At 33.2% G+C, this 19,388-nt stretch overlaps 1 protein-coding gene across 6 annotated transcripts in view; it reads right to left on the reverse strand.

Annotated features, from left to right (window-relative positions):
* Positions 1-205: 205 nt before the first annotated feature.
* The window catches only part of LOC148599772 (cephalotocin receptor 1-like), a 37,073-nt gene continuing 17,890 nt past the window's right edge, over positions 206-19,388 (reverse strand). For 3 of the 6 annotated variants that reach the window (XM_088558656.1, XM_088558658.1, XM_088558660.1), the window contains exons 2-3: positions 5,122-6,091; positions 206-640 (exon numbers count right to left, since the gene is read on the reverse strand). In XM_088558656.1, coding sequence (XP_088414782.1) covers positions 396-640; positions 5,122-6,040 — 1,164 coding nt within the window. In that variant the 5' untranslated portion in view covers positions 6,041-6,091 and the 3' untranslated portion in view covers positions 206-395. Of the gene's footprint in view, positions 641-5,121; positions 6,092-6,371; positions 6,543-6,563; positions 6,832-19,388 lie in introns of those variants that run through there. The other 3 variants (XM_088558657.1, XM_088558659.1, XM_088558661.1) reach the window with 3 other exon arrangements.

Below are 19,388 nucleotides of genomic sequence, written 5' to 3' on the forward strand. Positions count from 1 at the left end.
TCAAGTCCTGTTTTTTGTCCTCAAATCTTCGAATCAGTTTCAAATGATCTAATTGGCCGAAATTTGAGATGAGGAAGGATTAAAAGAAAATGAAGAAAATCTCAATTCGAGACGTTCTATGAAACCAGTCTCTGGGAACAAATCTTGTGAAGTTATTGCACATCTACTTAATCCAATCTGTCTTGCACATGAAATAAATCGTAAGTATTTGACTTGTTTGTTTTATTTAAGATTCACACTTTATATTACACATAAGCGAAATGGGTTCATAGTACAATTACATATATGGGCAATTGACCCACTGTTGATGTCATTCAAAGAAACTCAGACTGAGTTCATTATAAACCTTAGTTGTACATGTATTTATTTAAATGATGAGTAAATAAAGCATAATGTTACAAGTATGAATCTTTAGATGGGGGTTCTAGAAATCTATGTCTCTCGCTGGCATCGTCGGGTGATGAGCTGGTGTACCTGAGTCGGGTTTCTGAGTTAAGTTCTGACTGTGTCGTCGGACACGTGGAGGTACGAGCTACCGATGTCGGAGTTTTGCAGATTCGCCCACTGAATGCCAGGAAAATAAATGGGTTGGCACAGCTATTGAGGCCAGTCAACAAGAGGATAATAGTCATAGCAGCACCTAAAATTATAAAAGATAAGGTAAAATACGGAACTGATGATATCTAGACATTATAAAAACGAAAATTAAAAAAGGAAATTCTGTATAACAAACAGCGATATTAAAGTAAAAACCGGGATGTTGGAAAACGACTTGGTATAGGCATTTCCGATATATAAAGGTTGGTCTTATTGTAGGATCAAGAATTCATCGATGTGTCAAATCCGACAATTCACTCACAAAACACATAAAACTCCGGAAGACTTATACGTCAGCTTTGTGAGTGTATGAGCCGATTTTATATCCATAAATACTGAAAAAAAAACAATGTTTAGTCCTTATAATTCCAACCGTTACTATATGGAATATATTAATAGTTTTCTTTTCTTGTAGACTCTAATTCAGTGAAATTGACACCCGAAATCGAATTGCAAATGGCGGTATTCAACGGACAATGTGAAAGTTTTGTCAATTTCAATAATCAAAGCATTTACGGGCTATTGATAAATATGTTCTTTCAAAATAGTTGTTTGGAATGAAAAATGTCGAAAATAAATAGAATAAAGTAGATAATACTGTTTTAAGCCTCTAAACGGCTCTATCTTTGGCGAAGCGATGGTAGCCATGGTGTTGACGATTTATACATGAAATTTATATTATTGTTTCCGCTGAGGTGGCGTAAAAGGTAAACAACCAATCATATTGCACGAAAAATACATATGCAAATTAGATTGGAATTAAAAGTGCTAATTAAAACCTTCCACTTCCATTACGGTTAAAAAATAATTTCCGGTAATTTACAATATGAACAGGAAGCTTAAAATGAATTAAAAAAGGTCAAGATTTCAGTCAAAATCCCCGTTTTTCTCAATCTTCCAAATGAAGGGCTTCCTGATAGACTAAATGGCTCCTGGTGCAGCAATTATGATAAAGAAAGAAAAAAAATTGGAACACAACAAATCGGATGAGATGCATAATTCTAACCTGCTTTAAAAAGTAAACGTATTTATCTAAAAATTGCTGCAGGGAATAGGTGCACCGGCGGAAGGCTTAAAACACACATTACACGACTTTCATTTTTGTTCCCGGAATAACGGAAATAAAAATGTTACAGTTTATTTGAATTTATTTTAGACGAAACATGACTCAATCTAAAAAAGACTAAAACTATAAAGTATTCAATAAAAAGAAGCAACAATAGAAAATCATAAATAACAAATGTGACGCAAATTTGTAAGAATTAAAAATAACAGTAACATTCTATAGATGCATATCAATTCTCTCATCATTCTGAGCCTTTTCTTATGTCAGTAATACTACTCAGACAGTTTATTATCAACACAACAATTTACTACCGTATTCCAATTGAGAAGATTTGTAAAAAAGTGAAATATGGTGTGAGCTCAATTAATCTATTCATAGACGCTCAGTTTTATGGCATCCAAGATATTCAAAGGGATTTCTACGTATGGGAACCGTTCTAAATATTTTTGTTTTATTTCGTCTGTAACAAATTGAGCATTGTAAATCGCTAATGGCGGAATTAGGTATCATTCAGTGTTAAGTTTTATTAAGTTTAGCACATTTAGTACGGAAGCCCAGCGGAGACATACAAGACGATATAATTACAATATACATGTACATATATATCGATACAACGAAATAAAGATATCATATCACAACATAACTATATCGTGATAACGATGTATAGCCAAGAGGGACATGCAAAAAACGATGTAAACGTACTTACATATATACTTAGATAACGAGATACATATATCAATATCACGATATAATTATTTTTCATGTCCCCGCCTGGCTGCTTACAATTGGGATCCATACATTTTTTGTATAAACGATGCGAGAAACACACCGTTCTTCCTTATATGAGGTGTATATTAAATATTTCCGCATACAATGAATTTAAGATAGTTAAAAAAAAAAAAAAAAAACATCTGCCGCAAATAGAAAATATGAGACAAAAACTTAATAATTTCTATACGACATTCGGGATTAACCCAAATTTACGGAATTACATGTATAATACATTAATGCACAGCTTTCCAAATTAGACATTATACAAAGAGGAGGAAGTTTAACCCTGGCCGATATTGCACCAAGTTATCATGGTTACATCGATATTCGGAATCTGAAAACAAAGCAGAGAAAAACAAAATCGAAGCAAAATTAGTCTAACTCAGATTTGCTACCCAATGATATAATGTTGCACTCGATATGTTCTGAAAAAACGTCCGTGGGTCTAACTGCATTAGCAATAAAAGAAATGTGTCCAAGTTACAAAAAACTTTAAAATTTATTTTCTTCTTCTACACAGGCAAATATTTTTCAAGTGAAATTCATATTCATCCAGCTTCACATGAAATTCATGTGAAATTCACATGAAATGAACATGATTTCATTAGAAATTCACTAAACACGAATCTCATGTGAACATTTCGTGTGAATTTCACGTGAAGGCTCCATTCACCCGAATTTTACGTGAACTCCGTCACTTAGTTTATTTGCTCAATTCAGGTGAAAATCATGTGAAATAATTTTGCCTGTGTATATATCCTTCTTACAGGTAAAGTGTACTTAAGGAGGACTTCATATATATATATTTGGTGATTATTAACTTATGGCAAAAGTTTGATATCATCTGAAAGCTTAATGTTTAATAAGAAAAATTGATCTCACTTAAGTATTTAATATACACAACAATCAGTCAAACTTGACCTTTAAAATTGACCCTATTAGGGGCACAATGATTTGTCATAATTTTGTAAAGGAAGTGACGTTTTCTGTCCCATTCTACTTTCACTTTGTTGTTCTCTCTTAGAAGCCATTAAAGGTAGGTTGATTTTTAAGCAGAGTTTCTGCAAATATTGCTCTTTACAATGTTACCACTGTCACTTCATTTTGACTAGTGATAAGAAATATAATCGACCTTTAAAGTGACTGGTTTTACTATAGAGAGTAATGGGGAAAATAGTGGTATTACACCTGTATAAATCTATCAAGCGATAAAATTCCAGCCCTAATAAATGCTTGACTATACAGAGGCAATAGGAATTTAGTTTTTTCTTATGTTATATTTTCTTAGTCAAGATTTACAATTCAAAATGAATGACCTTTAATTATGTATAGATACGAGATACATGTACATTGCACGAACTTCAAAAATCAATGAAATTGTCATTAAGTAGCTATCCTTGTAGGTATCATGCAAAATCTGAAAAAATGTGATACACCTGAAAAAGGCTACATATTTTTATTTTTGTAATTAAGTTGTTTTATGGGGCTATACCATGAAATATGTAATTATTCATTCAAATCTGCCTGCTCGTAGGAGATAATCAACATTAAAATTCAATAGATTCTATGGTATTTGAGTGTCATTTACAGAGTTATCTCGCTTTATTTTGAAATTTACAGTGCATTCTAATTTTTATCTCTTATGAACACGGGTTATATGACAAACTGGATGTTAATTTCTGTTTACTATGGCAATTCAAACAAAATATGAAGGCTTTTTACCCATGAATCACATTTTGCATGATTCTTAGCTGGAGTGCTGCTTAAATGCATTAGAATATTTTTCTACATGAATGTCTTAATTCTGGTCTATTCTCATACATATTCTTAACTGAAAGAATTAAAGCAGTGTTTTGGATAACAAACAAAATTCTTTTCTGTTTTGTGGCGTGTGAAATGTAACCACCAAAGCGTCTCTGATTTACGGATCCTTATTAATTCAATCATATTTCATGGGCAAAACTAATATTTTGTACTAAGACCACTCGTAATAAAGTACGATGATTTGTTTTGGAATAGACATATTTATTGCATTAATCAAGCAGTAAATATTTTGAAACGATTTTACGACTATTTATGTAGAAAAAGATAGCTATTTGGAGGATAGTCAAGAGTATAATTTGCGATGAAAATTGACTTTCTATGTAGTTGCTGCCTTCCGCGAATAATTGAATCTACCACTGGTCATAAACACTTCTAGGTTTTTTGTGCTAAAAACGATATTTATGAATCATAATTACAGATTTACAAGGGACGTCAATTCCGGGTTTTAATATTTCAGGTTACAAAGTACGCAGAAGTGAAATAGCGTAAAAGATATATTGTGTATTTTTTATAGTACTGACAGTATTAATAATACATATATACTGATTTTTTAAATAAAATAAAGTGTTCTATGACGCAATTTCAATTAAATAAATATGATAGTTATTCTACATTCTACAACTTTCTATTTCATATTCCATTCGAATTATGATAATTCGATATACACTAACGAAATACTGGCGGATTCAGAAATTTATGAAAATGTGAGCTTCAGTTTTGCCCTCTTATCAGTTTTGTTGGGGTGTGGTTCTTACCTCCACGCCCCAATCGGTTCTTGGTCCTTTACATGCCTTATACCAATTGTGCTTCATATCTTTATACAAAGATCAGTATAAATAATTTGATTGAATAAGTGTACTTACTCGTAAAAGGAGCTTTAAAGTCATACACAGACCACATCTGAGCAACGAAAAACGGCCCCCAGCAGAGCAAATAGCACGTGACCACTGTCAGTGTCATTTTGATAGTTTTTATCTTTGATTTCGACACTTTTTTCGTGTGAACTCTAGGTTGTATGATCTTTGATCTGTCGGTAATTGATTTCTCCGTATCGCAGTGTCCATTTTTATTCTGAAATGTTTTATTTATGAGCGATCTGTTATCAATAGAACGGCAAACCACATAACAAATCCTTCCGTAGGTTAATACTAATGCTAGGAACGGGATAAGATAAATTGACACGAATATCCACGTTATATAAGCCTGTATATGCGAAATTGGTCCGTTGCTTAGCGATTCCCAACAGTCGTATTCATTACTTCCGGGGGCAATCTCAACGTACGAAAAGAATATTAATTGCGGGATAGAAAACAAGAATGACAAAATCCAAGCTATCGAAACCATGAAATGAACTCTCTTTATGGTCCAAGTCTGGCTGTTGATGGGATAACAGATTGAAAAGTATCTATCAAGTGCTGTGGTGATGAGAACATAAGATGACGAGTACATTGAGATTAACTGGACATATTTTACAAACTTGCATAGAACATTATTCCCTTGGAATCTAAATGTCAAATCCCACGCGAACTGGGATAGCTGATTGAAGAAAGCCAACGACAAGTCTGCGATGCATAGATGAATAATAAACCACTGCATCCGCGTTAATTTCTTCCGGTGACATTTTAAAACGACAATAACTAACACGTTTCCAATGACAGTTGTAACAAACAGTATTGCCATCACGGCTAATTCCACTTTTGCCAGAACTTCATCTCTTCCGTAATTGGTCTGAGTTCCGTTTCCGGTTTGGTTCATGTCTGTTGAATTCAGATCGGAATTCATGGTTGCACTAACTTCTTCGAATATCTTTAATTCATCAAATGTGCATTAATCCTGAAAAAAACACAAAACGAATGTTTATACTAGTTTACCTTGGCTATTTGCCGAAGATGAATTATTACGGAGAGCAATTTTGGAGCATTTTAATAATTAATAATTCCCATATTTTCCCTTACGTCAATTTTTAATTGAATTAATTTTTATCATACCAAGATGTAAGGCATTGTACGTATTACACACACGCGTACTTCATGTCATTCAAGATATCTCGCCCTGGGTATCAATTATGATTATAGTTAATGAATCATTATTTCAATTCCTAGCATGCACTTACAGTACCATCTTTCTAGCTATAAACGGCCTGTAATTAAATCAAGAATGAAAGAGCAACAACATTGTAATTTACGTGTTACACTGTATTACATATGATCAATTTAAGAATCTGGCAGCGTGATGTTTTCTGAACACGATGAAAATTCTCCGGATACGGTATTTAATCAGTATCCTTAAGTATTTTTTTTTTTACTTTTGTGGCACTGGGACCGGATCTGCCTTGTTACTTTCATCACCACGTTACCACAAATTAAGACAACTTGTCCGACGATAAAAATCGATTTCTGATCTTTAGAAAATATTACTAAGAATAAGACGGTAATACGTCAATATAGTAATGTATTCTTTTCTTGAAAAAAAAATCTTCCTGGCAGTAACATAAAACTGCCATAGATTAAACGCCATAAGAACCATGGAATATTCTTCTAAAAACTGCGGGAAGTTTATTGCAAATGGAAGTAAAACCGTATAATTATCTTTATTGCGCGCGCATGCAGGTAGTACATAAATTACATTCAGTACTTGCAAATTCGTCTTCTATATGCATGTATCTGAACAATTAAACCAATGAAAACCACTTTAAAAAATGATTGAATGATTTCTAGCATTAGCGACTCCTGTACACTGCTTTTGTACGATAAATCTTTATAGCCACCCAACCAACAGGTTGTAACTTTGATATAATCATCAGGATCAAAATGCAGTAAAAATCTCTGTCACATCGAGGAAAAATCCACTTAAGTTTTAAATAGGAAAAACGCCAATTTACTCATAAATAAATGTTTAAAATTTTATTTGATATGATTACAAACATTCTGCATTTATAAAAGAATCGCTATAATTTCCGAAATTACAATTTAATTGATACACCAATGTGTCTAAATTTATCCGATATCAGACTATGACGGACCGATTCATAGAAACGTGTTTTATAGATTTCTTCAGGAATTTCAATAAGAAGAGAGACGTATAAGATCAAATAGTTTTAACTTTTATTGTTTCGTTATTAATTCTACATCTGTTACTTCAATTGTTTTTATTGCTACTTCGAGTATTAACAAACACCTCTTAATTACATTACAACAACATTGTTTCCATAATGGTTGCCCGTACAATAAATATTTGTGTTATTTTTTCTGTTCATGTAAAGATAGCATGATTTTATATGCCGATATTCAAAGAGAACTATTTTCAACTGGTGCCCCAATTTCACCAAATTAATGTGCACTCGACATATAAAAATATTAAGAAGTTTAAATAGGTTTTTAATTTATTAACATACAGAGTATCTGATCAATTAAAATTAATATATTGAAATTTCAGGTTGATCCTATGATCTCAGTTTCCACAACATAGATGGCATATTGTCATTAAACGATGCTATTTGCTTTGATTTTTTACATCACATCTACCCAAAGAACTTGAGATAAAGGAAACTACAGACACTGTGAAGTCAGCCTTATATCTGACCTTCAATTAAAGATTGATGGTAAACAAAAACTCATGACCAAATTATACGACAAACTTATTATATTCCGTTTTGTCAACGTCAAATTTAATTAATTTCCTTTCATCTGTGCCATATTTTTTTTTCTCGATCTTTCGTCGACCCCGAACTTGGTATTTTGTAAGCAACGTTAACTCGGCTGGTGTTTTCTTACAAAAAAAAAACAGAGGACGCTTATCCTACCGGTGCACCTGATCCATGCTCCCAGTTTTAGTGGAGTTCGAGTTGCTCAGTTGCTTTTGTTTTTTTTTTTTTTTTTGTGTATGTATTGATTTGGTTATTTCATATCCTTTATTGTGTGTTTGTATATGTTTTCCATGTCTGGTCTTAATCCATGGATTATATTCTTTTGATTCTGCTTCAATCTTTTTTCCCTTGATTACTCTTTAAAACTATGACAAAATGTTGTATGATGAGTCGGTAGACTACAAGATCTTGACCCTGGCGGAATCTAACCTCAAATTTGATAACATTCTTTTTGTGTTTACTTAGCTTATATCAGTATGTATCAGTTGGCGGTTACACATAAACCCAGGTACAAATCACAAAATTAAAAACTCGATGTATTTCTCTGTTATTTGAAAAGTGTAGAAAAATCGGCATTGGATTGTCAAGCAAGTCAAAGTTTAATATATACTTCACATTGAAATAACAAGATGTCTTTCTCGGAGTAGACTTACCAAATTCGTATAAGGCATTCCAATATCATATCCATATTTATGCATTAAGAATTTTCTTTTTTTAAAGATTTGTGCCTCGCAGCTTTTACAGCTGTAAATAATGACGAGAGCGGTTTTGGGTAACTGCCTAATGTTCAAACTCCTTTCAGCTCAGTATGATCTGGTCCGAATATTACCATACACCGGAGACGTACGCATAAAGTGTGTGCAGTTCAAAATTACGATTTACCTGAAGTAATATTAAAACATATATTCTTTAAATGTCTTTCACATATCATGCATATAAATTCATTCCGTTTCATATATATATGCCTAGTTTGCAATCTAATCTATTTCACTCGCAAGAAAAAGATCAAATGGTCCTGCACTATTATAAATTCATGGAAGACCACACCTTTTACTTTCGCTGCTGATCATTGCTTATTTAACTGTTCTATGATTGTAACTTCAATTAGTGTTTATTTAAGTATTGGTCTGTCTGAAAATTAGGCAGGGGTGATTCATCAAATTTCAGTAGCCTTGACCCCTTTAAACGATTTTTAAAATTACCACGCAAGCGTTTGCTTCCATACAAACGGTGTAGTTTATGATATTAGATACCTTTTAATTGGTTTTAGTGTAACAGTGTTTTGGCGGGACATTTCTATTTTTATTTAAAAAAAGACTGTTGAAATATAGCTACATTTACATTCACTAACGCTTGATAATGTTACCATTTGGCGTCTTTAAAAAGTCATATATTTTAATACTTCAATCGTATTAATTTTCGCATTTTCGTTAATTGACGTTTAGTTTAAAAAATAAGTTTTCATATATTATTGTAGAACTTATTTATTTCTGATAAAAATATAATGCAAATGGAAAAAAAGGTTGCCAATCCTTTGATTAAAAGTACTAAGTATTATTAATTATATGAACAATTAAAATATATAGTTATAACATAGAAACTCGGCGGTTGTTTTCTAGTTTAAAGCAGAGGACTCTTACCCTACCGGTACACCTAGTCAATGCCCTCAGTTTTTAGTGGAGTCACTATTGCTCATTTAGTTTAATAACTTTGTATGTATTATCTTGGTTAATGTATGTTCTTTGTTGTTTGTGTCTGTTTTCCATGTCTGGTCTTCGTCCCTGGATTATATTCTCTTGATTTCCGCCAGAATCGTGGACCCTTTGATTACTATTTAAGAAGAATGCATTTTATTACATGCCAATGCTACGATATCAAAGTGTATAGAAGCCCCACCCCCCAATACAAGTCATTGCAAAACATAGATAAAGTCCATTTTATATGTAAGTGGCAGGGAAGATTTTTTAATATATTGAAAAAAAAAATCGAGAAAAAAATACTGCGATTGCGAACAAATTCATATCCGACTTCAAAAGCCTCCCATCAGAATTAAAACAGTCGGTGTGCATTGGTGATTATACATGACAATTCTAAAATCAATTAAACAAATAAACCATTGAGATCATACATGAGTGAAAATGCAGGATAGTTTTAAATGTAAAATTCCTTTTGACTATTGCAAAACGTTTATCATTAGGTAATTTTGTTATTACCGTTCATGATAGAGCTTTTTGTTAGCAATTTAAAATTCAGTAATAATTTGTAGATAATTGAAAATATTTATACATTACGTATATATCGTAAGGTTCGTATTGTACCAATGCTAATTAAAAGCAAGCATTAACACAAAAAGAATAAAATTGTGTCTATCTACATGTCATCAAAAAGTCATTTTACTCCTGTATTAGTAATATCGTCGTCCTAGAAAACTATCATTTAATAATGCAACTGATGATAAGAATAGGATTGTATTACGTCTCAACAAAACCCTAGTTAAACTAATTAAAACTATCCTTTTAATTTTTTTCCAATGATTTACGTAATAGTTCTTATTATACTACATATTTTTACTAAATAAATGCAGCATCATATTATGTTTGAGTATTGCATATAACAATATTTTTTTTTCAAATTTAGCAGAACCCTTTGAGAAACGGCCTTAGATGTGAAGAAATAAATGAATTGTATGTATCATTTGTATTGATCAAAGAAAACCAGACATGCGTCTAACGCTTTGATAACACAATCGGTTCTGCTACGGATGAAAAAGATTGTGAGAATGTGCGTTTCTGTAAACAGATAATGGCTCCTGAATTTTATAGAGTTTCAACACGTTAGTGCAACATTAAAATCGTTTAAAGAATATATGGGGCCCAGTTTTTATTGTTTAAGTTAGGTGATCATGACACCCAAAAAATCTAAGTGGACGTTTCCCTTTATTTAACGACTTGGATGGATATAGTAAACCAATGGTTTATCTGATGAAGCATCACGTGCCATAATTATCCAATCAGATGTCAAAAGATATAATATGAAAAATATTTTGGTTCTGCAAGATAAATGACTAATTTTAATCATCGACACTATCTTCACATATTGCGAATAATTATATGGAATCGCTTGGCTTATCCCGCTGCACGCAAGATTGCATGTTATTTAGCGTCATATTGGTTGACATACAAACAATTTAATAAACAATTTCGATTTCATGATAATAATCCAAATTTTCAAACTTTATAACTTTTTTTTTTTATTTTAAACCAGTTTTGGTTCTGTAAAATTTTTATTTAGATAGTTTAATTCTTATTTTGTCCGTGAATTTATAATTCTTTTATTTGGACAAATTTAAATGAAGTAATATTTACATGGTATATGTGAGTCTCTGTTTTCATATAAGATTGTTATTAAACTGTTTTCTTCATATAATCAAATTACTGAATATTTATATTAAAATTTATAAAAAGAGTTTATTTGCAATTCGGGAACCAAAATTATTCAAATATCTTAACAAAATGTATGATAAGTTAACATTAAAACTCCACGCGACTTTATGGATTTATTTTGCCAACCAAAACAAAATCACAGGTAAGTGATAACATCACAAAAAAACTTTCCTATAAGCAATATTGATGAAAATCTAGTGGACATCTTCTGTCAAAAGAACTCCGGAAACACCAAATACCGGAATCGTATTTATTTTTACCGAATTATTCAAGTGAACAAAGTAACAATAGCAGTGATTTCAAATATATCAATTGTGCGGGTACTGCATTTCGCACAGTTTATGTTTACCGCAAAAATATCGAAAATTAATACAATGCAAAAAATACTACAGTTTTACAGTATCAAAATGGCCCCGTGCAGGTCCGGGTGTCAAAAGAATAGACCTGCAGCAGCGCTAAACTTGTCGTAAAAGGCGACTAAATAGTGCTCAGAACCCTAGGGGGGGGGGCTAGGCGCTCTGCTCACAGAGCAGCTGGGTTGTGTGCTCCAGGTGGTGGAATGGGTACCCTTGGCGTGTTACATACTGGGGGTGTCAGGCTATAATACAGAAAACCTGACCGCAAACCATAGTGGTGCACCGTGATGGGAAAGAGGCCACGTTCCTCGCAGGATAAAGAACCCTGCTGTGGTATTCGATAGGAGTAGGAACCTCATGAAAGATGACATATGATTGGCTGATGAGAAAAGTCATCTGAACAGAAAGTAAAATAAGGTGTTGTTAGATACTACATGCAGTGACTGAATGGGATAACTGATACGTCTAATTTAAATTAGGTTGACATGAAATTAACGTGATTTCTGGCTAAAACAATTCTGACTATTTCAAAATTATCAAACCATGTACCATTACTTCAAATGATATATTTGACTACAACGATGACGAACCACATTGTACCATATCAAAATGTAGTATTAAAAATTGCAAAACTTACAACATTCTTATTACCGACCCTTACTTCTCCAGTTCCCTTACAGACACAACCTTCCATACAAGAAGTCACGATGACTTAAGTTGCAAATCAACAAACTTAATATATGAATTAGAATGCAACTGATGTGGTTTAGTATATGCCGGAGAAACACAAGAACGATTAAACAAAAGAATGTGCGGTCATCGTTCGGGAATTAACACCACCAAATTTCCGACAGTTTATCAACACTTTAATCAACAAGATCAATCAATCCTCTCCATGAAAGTTCGTTTTTTAGAAAAAAAAATTAGCATCCTACGACCAGTCCCGTTCTAAGTAAAAACTATCGTAGGGAAAGAGAGGAGTATTGGATATGCAGACAAGGTACTGCAATACCTTACGGATGCAATGACAACATCAAAAGTATAGGAAACCTTTCAAGCCAATATAACAATAGCATATACGTCACCTAAGTTACATGATGTCTCCATAGATGGTCTCCCTCCCTTCATGCAAAAACCTCTTGGACTTCATCATATTAGGACCAAACTTTATTCTATACCTCTCACTCTACTACACTCTCTTTACAAAACAAGTCTTGACACTACTGTTCCTGACCCCACCTCATCATTATACAGACTTGTTGCCATCATTTTGGATATTGGTTTCCACAGACTCCTTAAACCAGTTTGTGTGAAAAGTCAAGATGAAGAAAAACGATCATTTCTTCCACTACCGTTTGTCAACAAAAATATAGATGCAATTAATTTGGCTAACATCCTCCATCACACGTTACCAACAAAATTCCCTCATATTTCAAAGACAAATTCATACCAATTATTTCATATTTCTATACTTCACCCATTGCATCTAAAATTTTCAATTATAAAAGGCTATTGCAGAACCTCGAGATTGAGGACTCCAAGGCTAAACCACCTGACTAATCTTGCAAAACCTCTCCATTGAAATATGGTCCTTCTGGTCCCGTCGTTACGGGAGATTTAACCATCATCGAAAACGAATCTCTGCGTAATATCCTTTCTAAAGGTCCCAAGTACCGTGAACTACGCTTCATAAATTGGAATTATAACTTTAAAGTTCTTATGGATGCCGTCGAGGACTATGCAAGAAAATGGATAAAACGAGTAGAAGAAGACATGGATTCTCTGTCAGAGTGGTTAAAGGCCGTGAGGTCTTTAATTTTGAAACGAATGAAAATTTTAAGTAGGTCAATGAAAGCTAAGGCTATATTAGTTATTAAAGACCCCGATGTAGCAAAAACATTGTCTACTATACATGACAAATACGTTGTCGTACCAGCAGACAAAGCCCAACACAACATTGTTTTTGTCTGCAAAACGTTTTACATCCAATATTTATTATCAGGGGTAGACGTAGAAAATTTGTTTGTTTGTTTGTTGGGGTTTAACGTCCAAGCAGTATTTCAGCTATATTCAGACGATGAACATGAAATTGATGATAAAATGAACATGAAATGATGATGAAATGAAATAGGGATGGGACACAAGGACAATGGGGTCGACAAATTTTGATTGCTACTGGAAATAGGGAGAGGTGGGTAGGGTCGGGCAATTTAGCCTCCTGTGGCGGAGCCCTATGGTTTCTACTCCGGGAGAATACCACAGAAGGGTACTTTATCGTGCGGGGAACGTGGCATCTTCCCCATCACGGTGCACCACTATGGTTTGCGGCAGGCCTATTCTTTTAACACCCGGACCTGCACGAGGCTAGAAAATAATCGCAGTGATAAGACCTATACTGCTACCACACTCTCCAAAGAAGAGATTGTGGAAAACCATATGTCTGTGCTATGCTCTTTTGGTCTTTCTACCAAGGACGATGATTGCGATTTACCATCTATGTACTGGATTCCTAACCTCGACAGGAATCCATACAAACAACGTTTCATATCTGGATCTGAAAAATGTACCACCAGACCTCTTTCAAAACTTTTAACTTCTATACTCACAACTGTCAAAGAGGGTCTGCAGTCCTACCACAACACTTGTTAATCCCGTAGTGGTATTAATTCAATGTGGATCCTAAAAAATTTGAAAGATCTTTTGGAAACAATTAGTTCAAGACTATTATCTGAATATCATAGCATGAAAACCTATGATTTTTCAACACTGTATACTTCTATATCCCATACTCAGTGAAAATCCCGAATTAAAAATATTATTCATCGTTGTTTTTCCAAAAAAGATGGTATACCTAGATACAAATATATAGTTCTTGGTAGAGATTCCTCATACTTTGTAAGAAATAATTCCAAATCATCTTCCAAATATACAGAGGAAGAAGTTTACAAAATGCTGGAATTTTTAATCAACAAAATATTTGTCCATTGTGGTGGAAGTGTTTTTCAACAAACGGTCGGCATTCCAATGGGAACAAATTGTGCTCCTTTACTTACTGACCTATTTCTTCACTATTATGAGGCTGACTTGATAGCTGATCTGATCAGAAAGAAGGAATATCGTTTGGCTAGATCCTTCAATCTCAGTTTCCGCTATATAAGATGACGTATTATCTTTAAACAATCCTAATTTCGGGGATTTGATACATCGCATCTATCCAAAAGAACTTGAGATATAGAATACTACAGACACTGTGAAGTCAGCTTCATATCTTGACCTACACTTTGAACTCGATGGTAAACTATTGATCAAACTTTACGACAAACGTAAAGATGACTTTTCATTCAGCAACATCCCTTCAGCACCTGCGCATGGAGTGTTCATATCACTCATACGTTATGCCTGAGCATGCCGAAACTACGCAGACGTTTTGTATCGCACTAGAACTCTAACAAATAGACTTCTGGAGCAGGGTTATGTTGCTACAAGATTGAAGTCATCACTACAGAAGTTTTATGGTAGTCATCATAAACTCGTGGATCATTATGGTGTATCCATCTGCACCATGAAAACAGATTTATTCAACGGGTCATAGTTTTCCTTTCCTCGTTTGTCTACCCCGGACTTAACTTTTTATGAGCCACTTGGCGGGTGTTTCTAAAAATGCAGAGGACCTTACCCTGCCGGTGAACCAGGTCCATGTTCCCAGTTTTTAGTGGAGTCCGAGTTGCTCATTTAGTTTTGTTATTTTGTATGTGCGATTTTAGTTGCTTTGTGTTCTTTGATTATAGTATAACCTTTGTTCCTTTGATTACTCTTTCACGAGAAATTCACCTAACATTAAATTTAAAATAGCTGACGCCAGCAAGATTCATTTGTTTGTATAATTTACAGAAGGAATTATTTTACACGCTTTTTATTTCTTTACGTCTCTAAAATATCCAGGTTTATTTTATTGCCCACTTTTGCAATATGATACTCATAAAACATTTCACAAACCACTTAGCGGTGCACTTGTTTTGTGATATTCTTTTTTCAAGTATTGGAGCAGACTCATTTTTCATAGGTAAACGAACTCGATCTTGTTCTTTGGACAAAGTGGACGTTTTACTGTAAATTATTTCGGAATCCTGAAATGTGAATTTGCATAACAAGAACATTTAATTTTATGTTGGTTATGGTTGACAGCAGGTATACGTAGATTGATACAGATGATTAGAGGTATAATTAACGTCAAAATGCGAGTCTTAAACAAAGGGTTATACTTGTGATATTCGTAAAAAAATATATATCTAATGACAAGTACAATAGTGACCAGACACGCCCGATATGGTCAAATTTCAGCTTTTCTATTAGATAAACTTTTAACTCCCCACGTTCCCTTTTCCACCATTACTGAATTCCCAATCGTAATCAATATAGCCCAGTTCATAGTTAACAATAATAGCACATTTTGAGAACAATATTTGGCATTTACAAATAACGTATAACTTTGCATTTTAACAAAGTGTGCATTATTCATTCGGATTTCCGTATGTCGTGTGCTCTATCGCCAATCGATCCATGCCAAATAGTTCATTTTTAGCTCACCTTGCCGAAGGCGAAGTGAACTTATGCCATCACTTGGCGTCCATCGTCTTCGTTGTGGACACATTTTTGAAAATCGTCTCCTCTAAAACTACTGGTCTGACAGGTTTTAAACTTGGCATGATTGTTTCTTAGGGTGTTCTGCACAAAATTGCTGTTAGGATTTTTTATCCATGACAAAAAACGGCGGTTGTTACTAAAAATAGAACATAGGGGTCAGATTGCAGTTTTTTTGCAAACAACTCATAAACCGTTGCCTTTAGCAAATTTCTGGTTGAATAATATTAATCAGCATCATGAGATGCCAATGACATATGCCAAAATTTCAAAACGATTGGTCAATGTAGGAGTTACGGCCCTTGAAACAGGTTTGTTTGGCATTTTTTGCATGTGCAAATTTGAAAATCTTCTTCTCAACATCCATCGCACAGAATTCAATGGAAGTTAATATTGATGTTTCTTAAGGTATCCCACACAAAATGACAAATGGGATTGTTGATTCATAAACAAACATGGCCGCCATTACTAAAAATAGAACATAGGGGTCAGATGGCAGTTTTTACAAATAACTCAGAAACCGTTTCTTTTAGAACATTTCTGGCAAGAGTAAAATTGTTGAGCATCATGAGAAGGACCTATGCCGTAATTATCAAAACCATTCAAAGACTAATGTAGGAGTAACGACCCCTGAAACAGTTTTTGTTTTTTTTGTTTTTGTTTTTTTTTTTCACATCTACAATTTTGAAAATCTTCTTCTCTAAAACCATTTAAGATCATTGAATGAAAATATGCATAATTGTTCTTTAGTGTATTGTGCTCAAAATGGTTCAAGTCATGAAAATGCTATGAATAATTTTAGTTGATTTTAACTTAGTCTGTCTCATTCCTCAAGTTTTTCAAATAAGCAAATGGATAACCAGGTGAGCGATTCAGGCTCTATTGAGCCTCTAATTATATTTACAGACTGCTATTCTGGATTTGTTTGGAACGGGACGTAACCCACAAAAATAAGACATACTGTTTGGCGGTCTCATTGGAAAAAGAAAGAATAGTAAAATGTATCTTTGAAATTTAAACTACTTTCCCTTCGATAAGTAGCTAAATTATTTAAAAGTATCCAAGTATTTATACTAAACGCAGCTACAAATATTTGAATTTGAAGTATACTGCCGTCCAAGTCGAAGTCGGGAGTATGAAAAAGTCTATTGAATGCAATGTATTCCATTCAGGAACTATACGATAGCGAAACCTTCATGTTCACTCTTCAATAATAAAAAGTATAAACATGAACATTGTCATAAAGTAACATAATATTAGAAATAAATTGTTGATCAAAAGTATTCTCTGTTTAATCAGAAGTAAATTAAGCACTTATGAAGGTAGACCTAGGGTAATGGACATTACTCTTGAAATCAGTGAAATGTTTGTATCATATTCAATTTCACCAAAGCCTTTCCAGCTTTCCTTTGAATTAGCATGAAATCAGTCCAGGTTACTTTGATGCTTACATGAGATTGATGTAAAAAGGTGAATACAAACATTCCAATGATTTGTAAGAGTTGTGTCCCTTACCCTAGGACTACCTCCTTAAATGCCAGTTCGTTCAGTCAACAGGGAATCAAAACAATACCTGATAAAAGGGATTGATAATACCGGTGAAAAGATTGTGGACAAAACAAATGAAATGCGAGAGCACCATACAGATAACACACGAAGAACAAGACGCTCAACACTTAAAAAATATATGCAGATAGAAAAAAAAGGAAAAAATAGTACGAATACCTACAAAATCTTGGAATGAAAAAAGATGCTCTGGTCATTGGTTGACATTGAACAACAATAAACAGACAGTCGATAAACGCAACCATACAATTTAGTTATTAAAGGCACACTGTTATAGACGCCCTTTTCTTCAGCGTATATTTTGAAAAAAAAAAACTCTTCCATTAGATCAATACATTTCAGGTAATTGTGTCGAGAGATAAGTTAGTATACGTTGTAGTGTTATGAGAAAGGTTATTATACTGACATAGCAATTAATAAGAGGAATGTTACATAAGAACAAGACGTCGCTCTTTGCCATTTCAAACAATACGTGAAGTAGCAACTGTTATCAAAGCGATGTCATAATGACAAAACAAGTATCAGAGATGATTTCCAGAAGTCTTCTTGCATAAAGATCATTCGTTGATAAAGTAAGCCTATCATTCATAACGAAAAATACAGGTTTCAATTTGTTAAATAGATTACTGTCCATTTTAGTAGAAAGACATTGTAGTTTTTTGCTTAAAGAGCGGTAAAAGTTTCATACAGAATGTACAATGTATTTTTAACATGGTACAATATGTCAATTTCGACAGAGAAATATTTCATTTTAAAGATCAAACAAGAACTTAATGAGTAGCATGTTAAACTCCTGTACGGAAATTAAAGTTGGTCTTATGATTATATAAACGAAACTTAGCTTCATTGACAAAGTTTGTTTTTCAGAAAACAAGGTGCAATGTTTGTACATTATATAACTGCGCAGTTGAAAATGTTAGTTTTTTAAATATGTTTTTTTTTAATTTAAAAATTCTTTTATGGTTAATTTTTAAAAATATGTCTAAACATTATCATGCTTTGGAGAAATAATTGAACAATTTCTGCAGATAATTTATAGTTTTGTTCCAGGTACATTAAAGAAGAATATATTCTTGACTATGTACATTTTAATAATTAATTTTATATATGCTTTTGTTAAATGTACTTTTACACATATAAAGATGACTAAAAATGTAAGTGCACATGTGAGAGTTCTCTGTTGCAACACGTTTCACTTAATTCGATAAAGTACCAAGTTGATAAATAGTTCTTGTATGGAATATTAAAAAAAATAATCAAGGAAATATAAAGAGTTAGTAATGAATTAACATCTTCGTGATCAGAAAAAATAATTTAATTATAATCTAATTAACGGTTCTGTTAAGTGTAGGTACATCTAAGAATCATGCGAGTTGTTTTCTCTCTATTTTTCAATATTTCTTTGTAACTTTAACTGGTTTCCAAGTCACCAGTTAATGGATGCATGTAAGTACATGTAGCAGTCAATATAAAACTCA

This window comes from Perna viridis, chromosome 13 (assembly GCF_037379345.1).
Source record: "Perna viridis isolate PV_CMFRI_1.1 ecotype Kerala chromosome 13, ASM3737934v1, whole genome shotgun sequence".
Taxonomy (NCBI): Eukaryota; Metazoa; Mollusca; class Bivalvia; order Mytilida; family Mytilidae; genus Perna; species Perna viridis.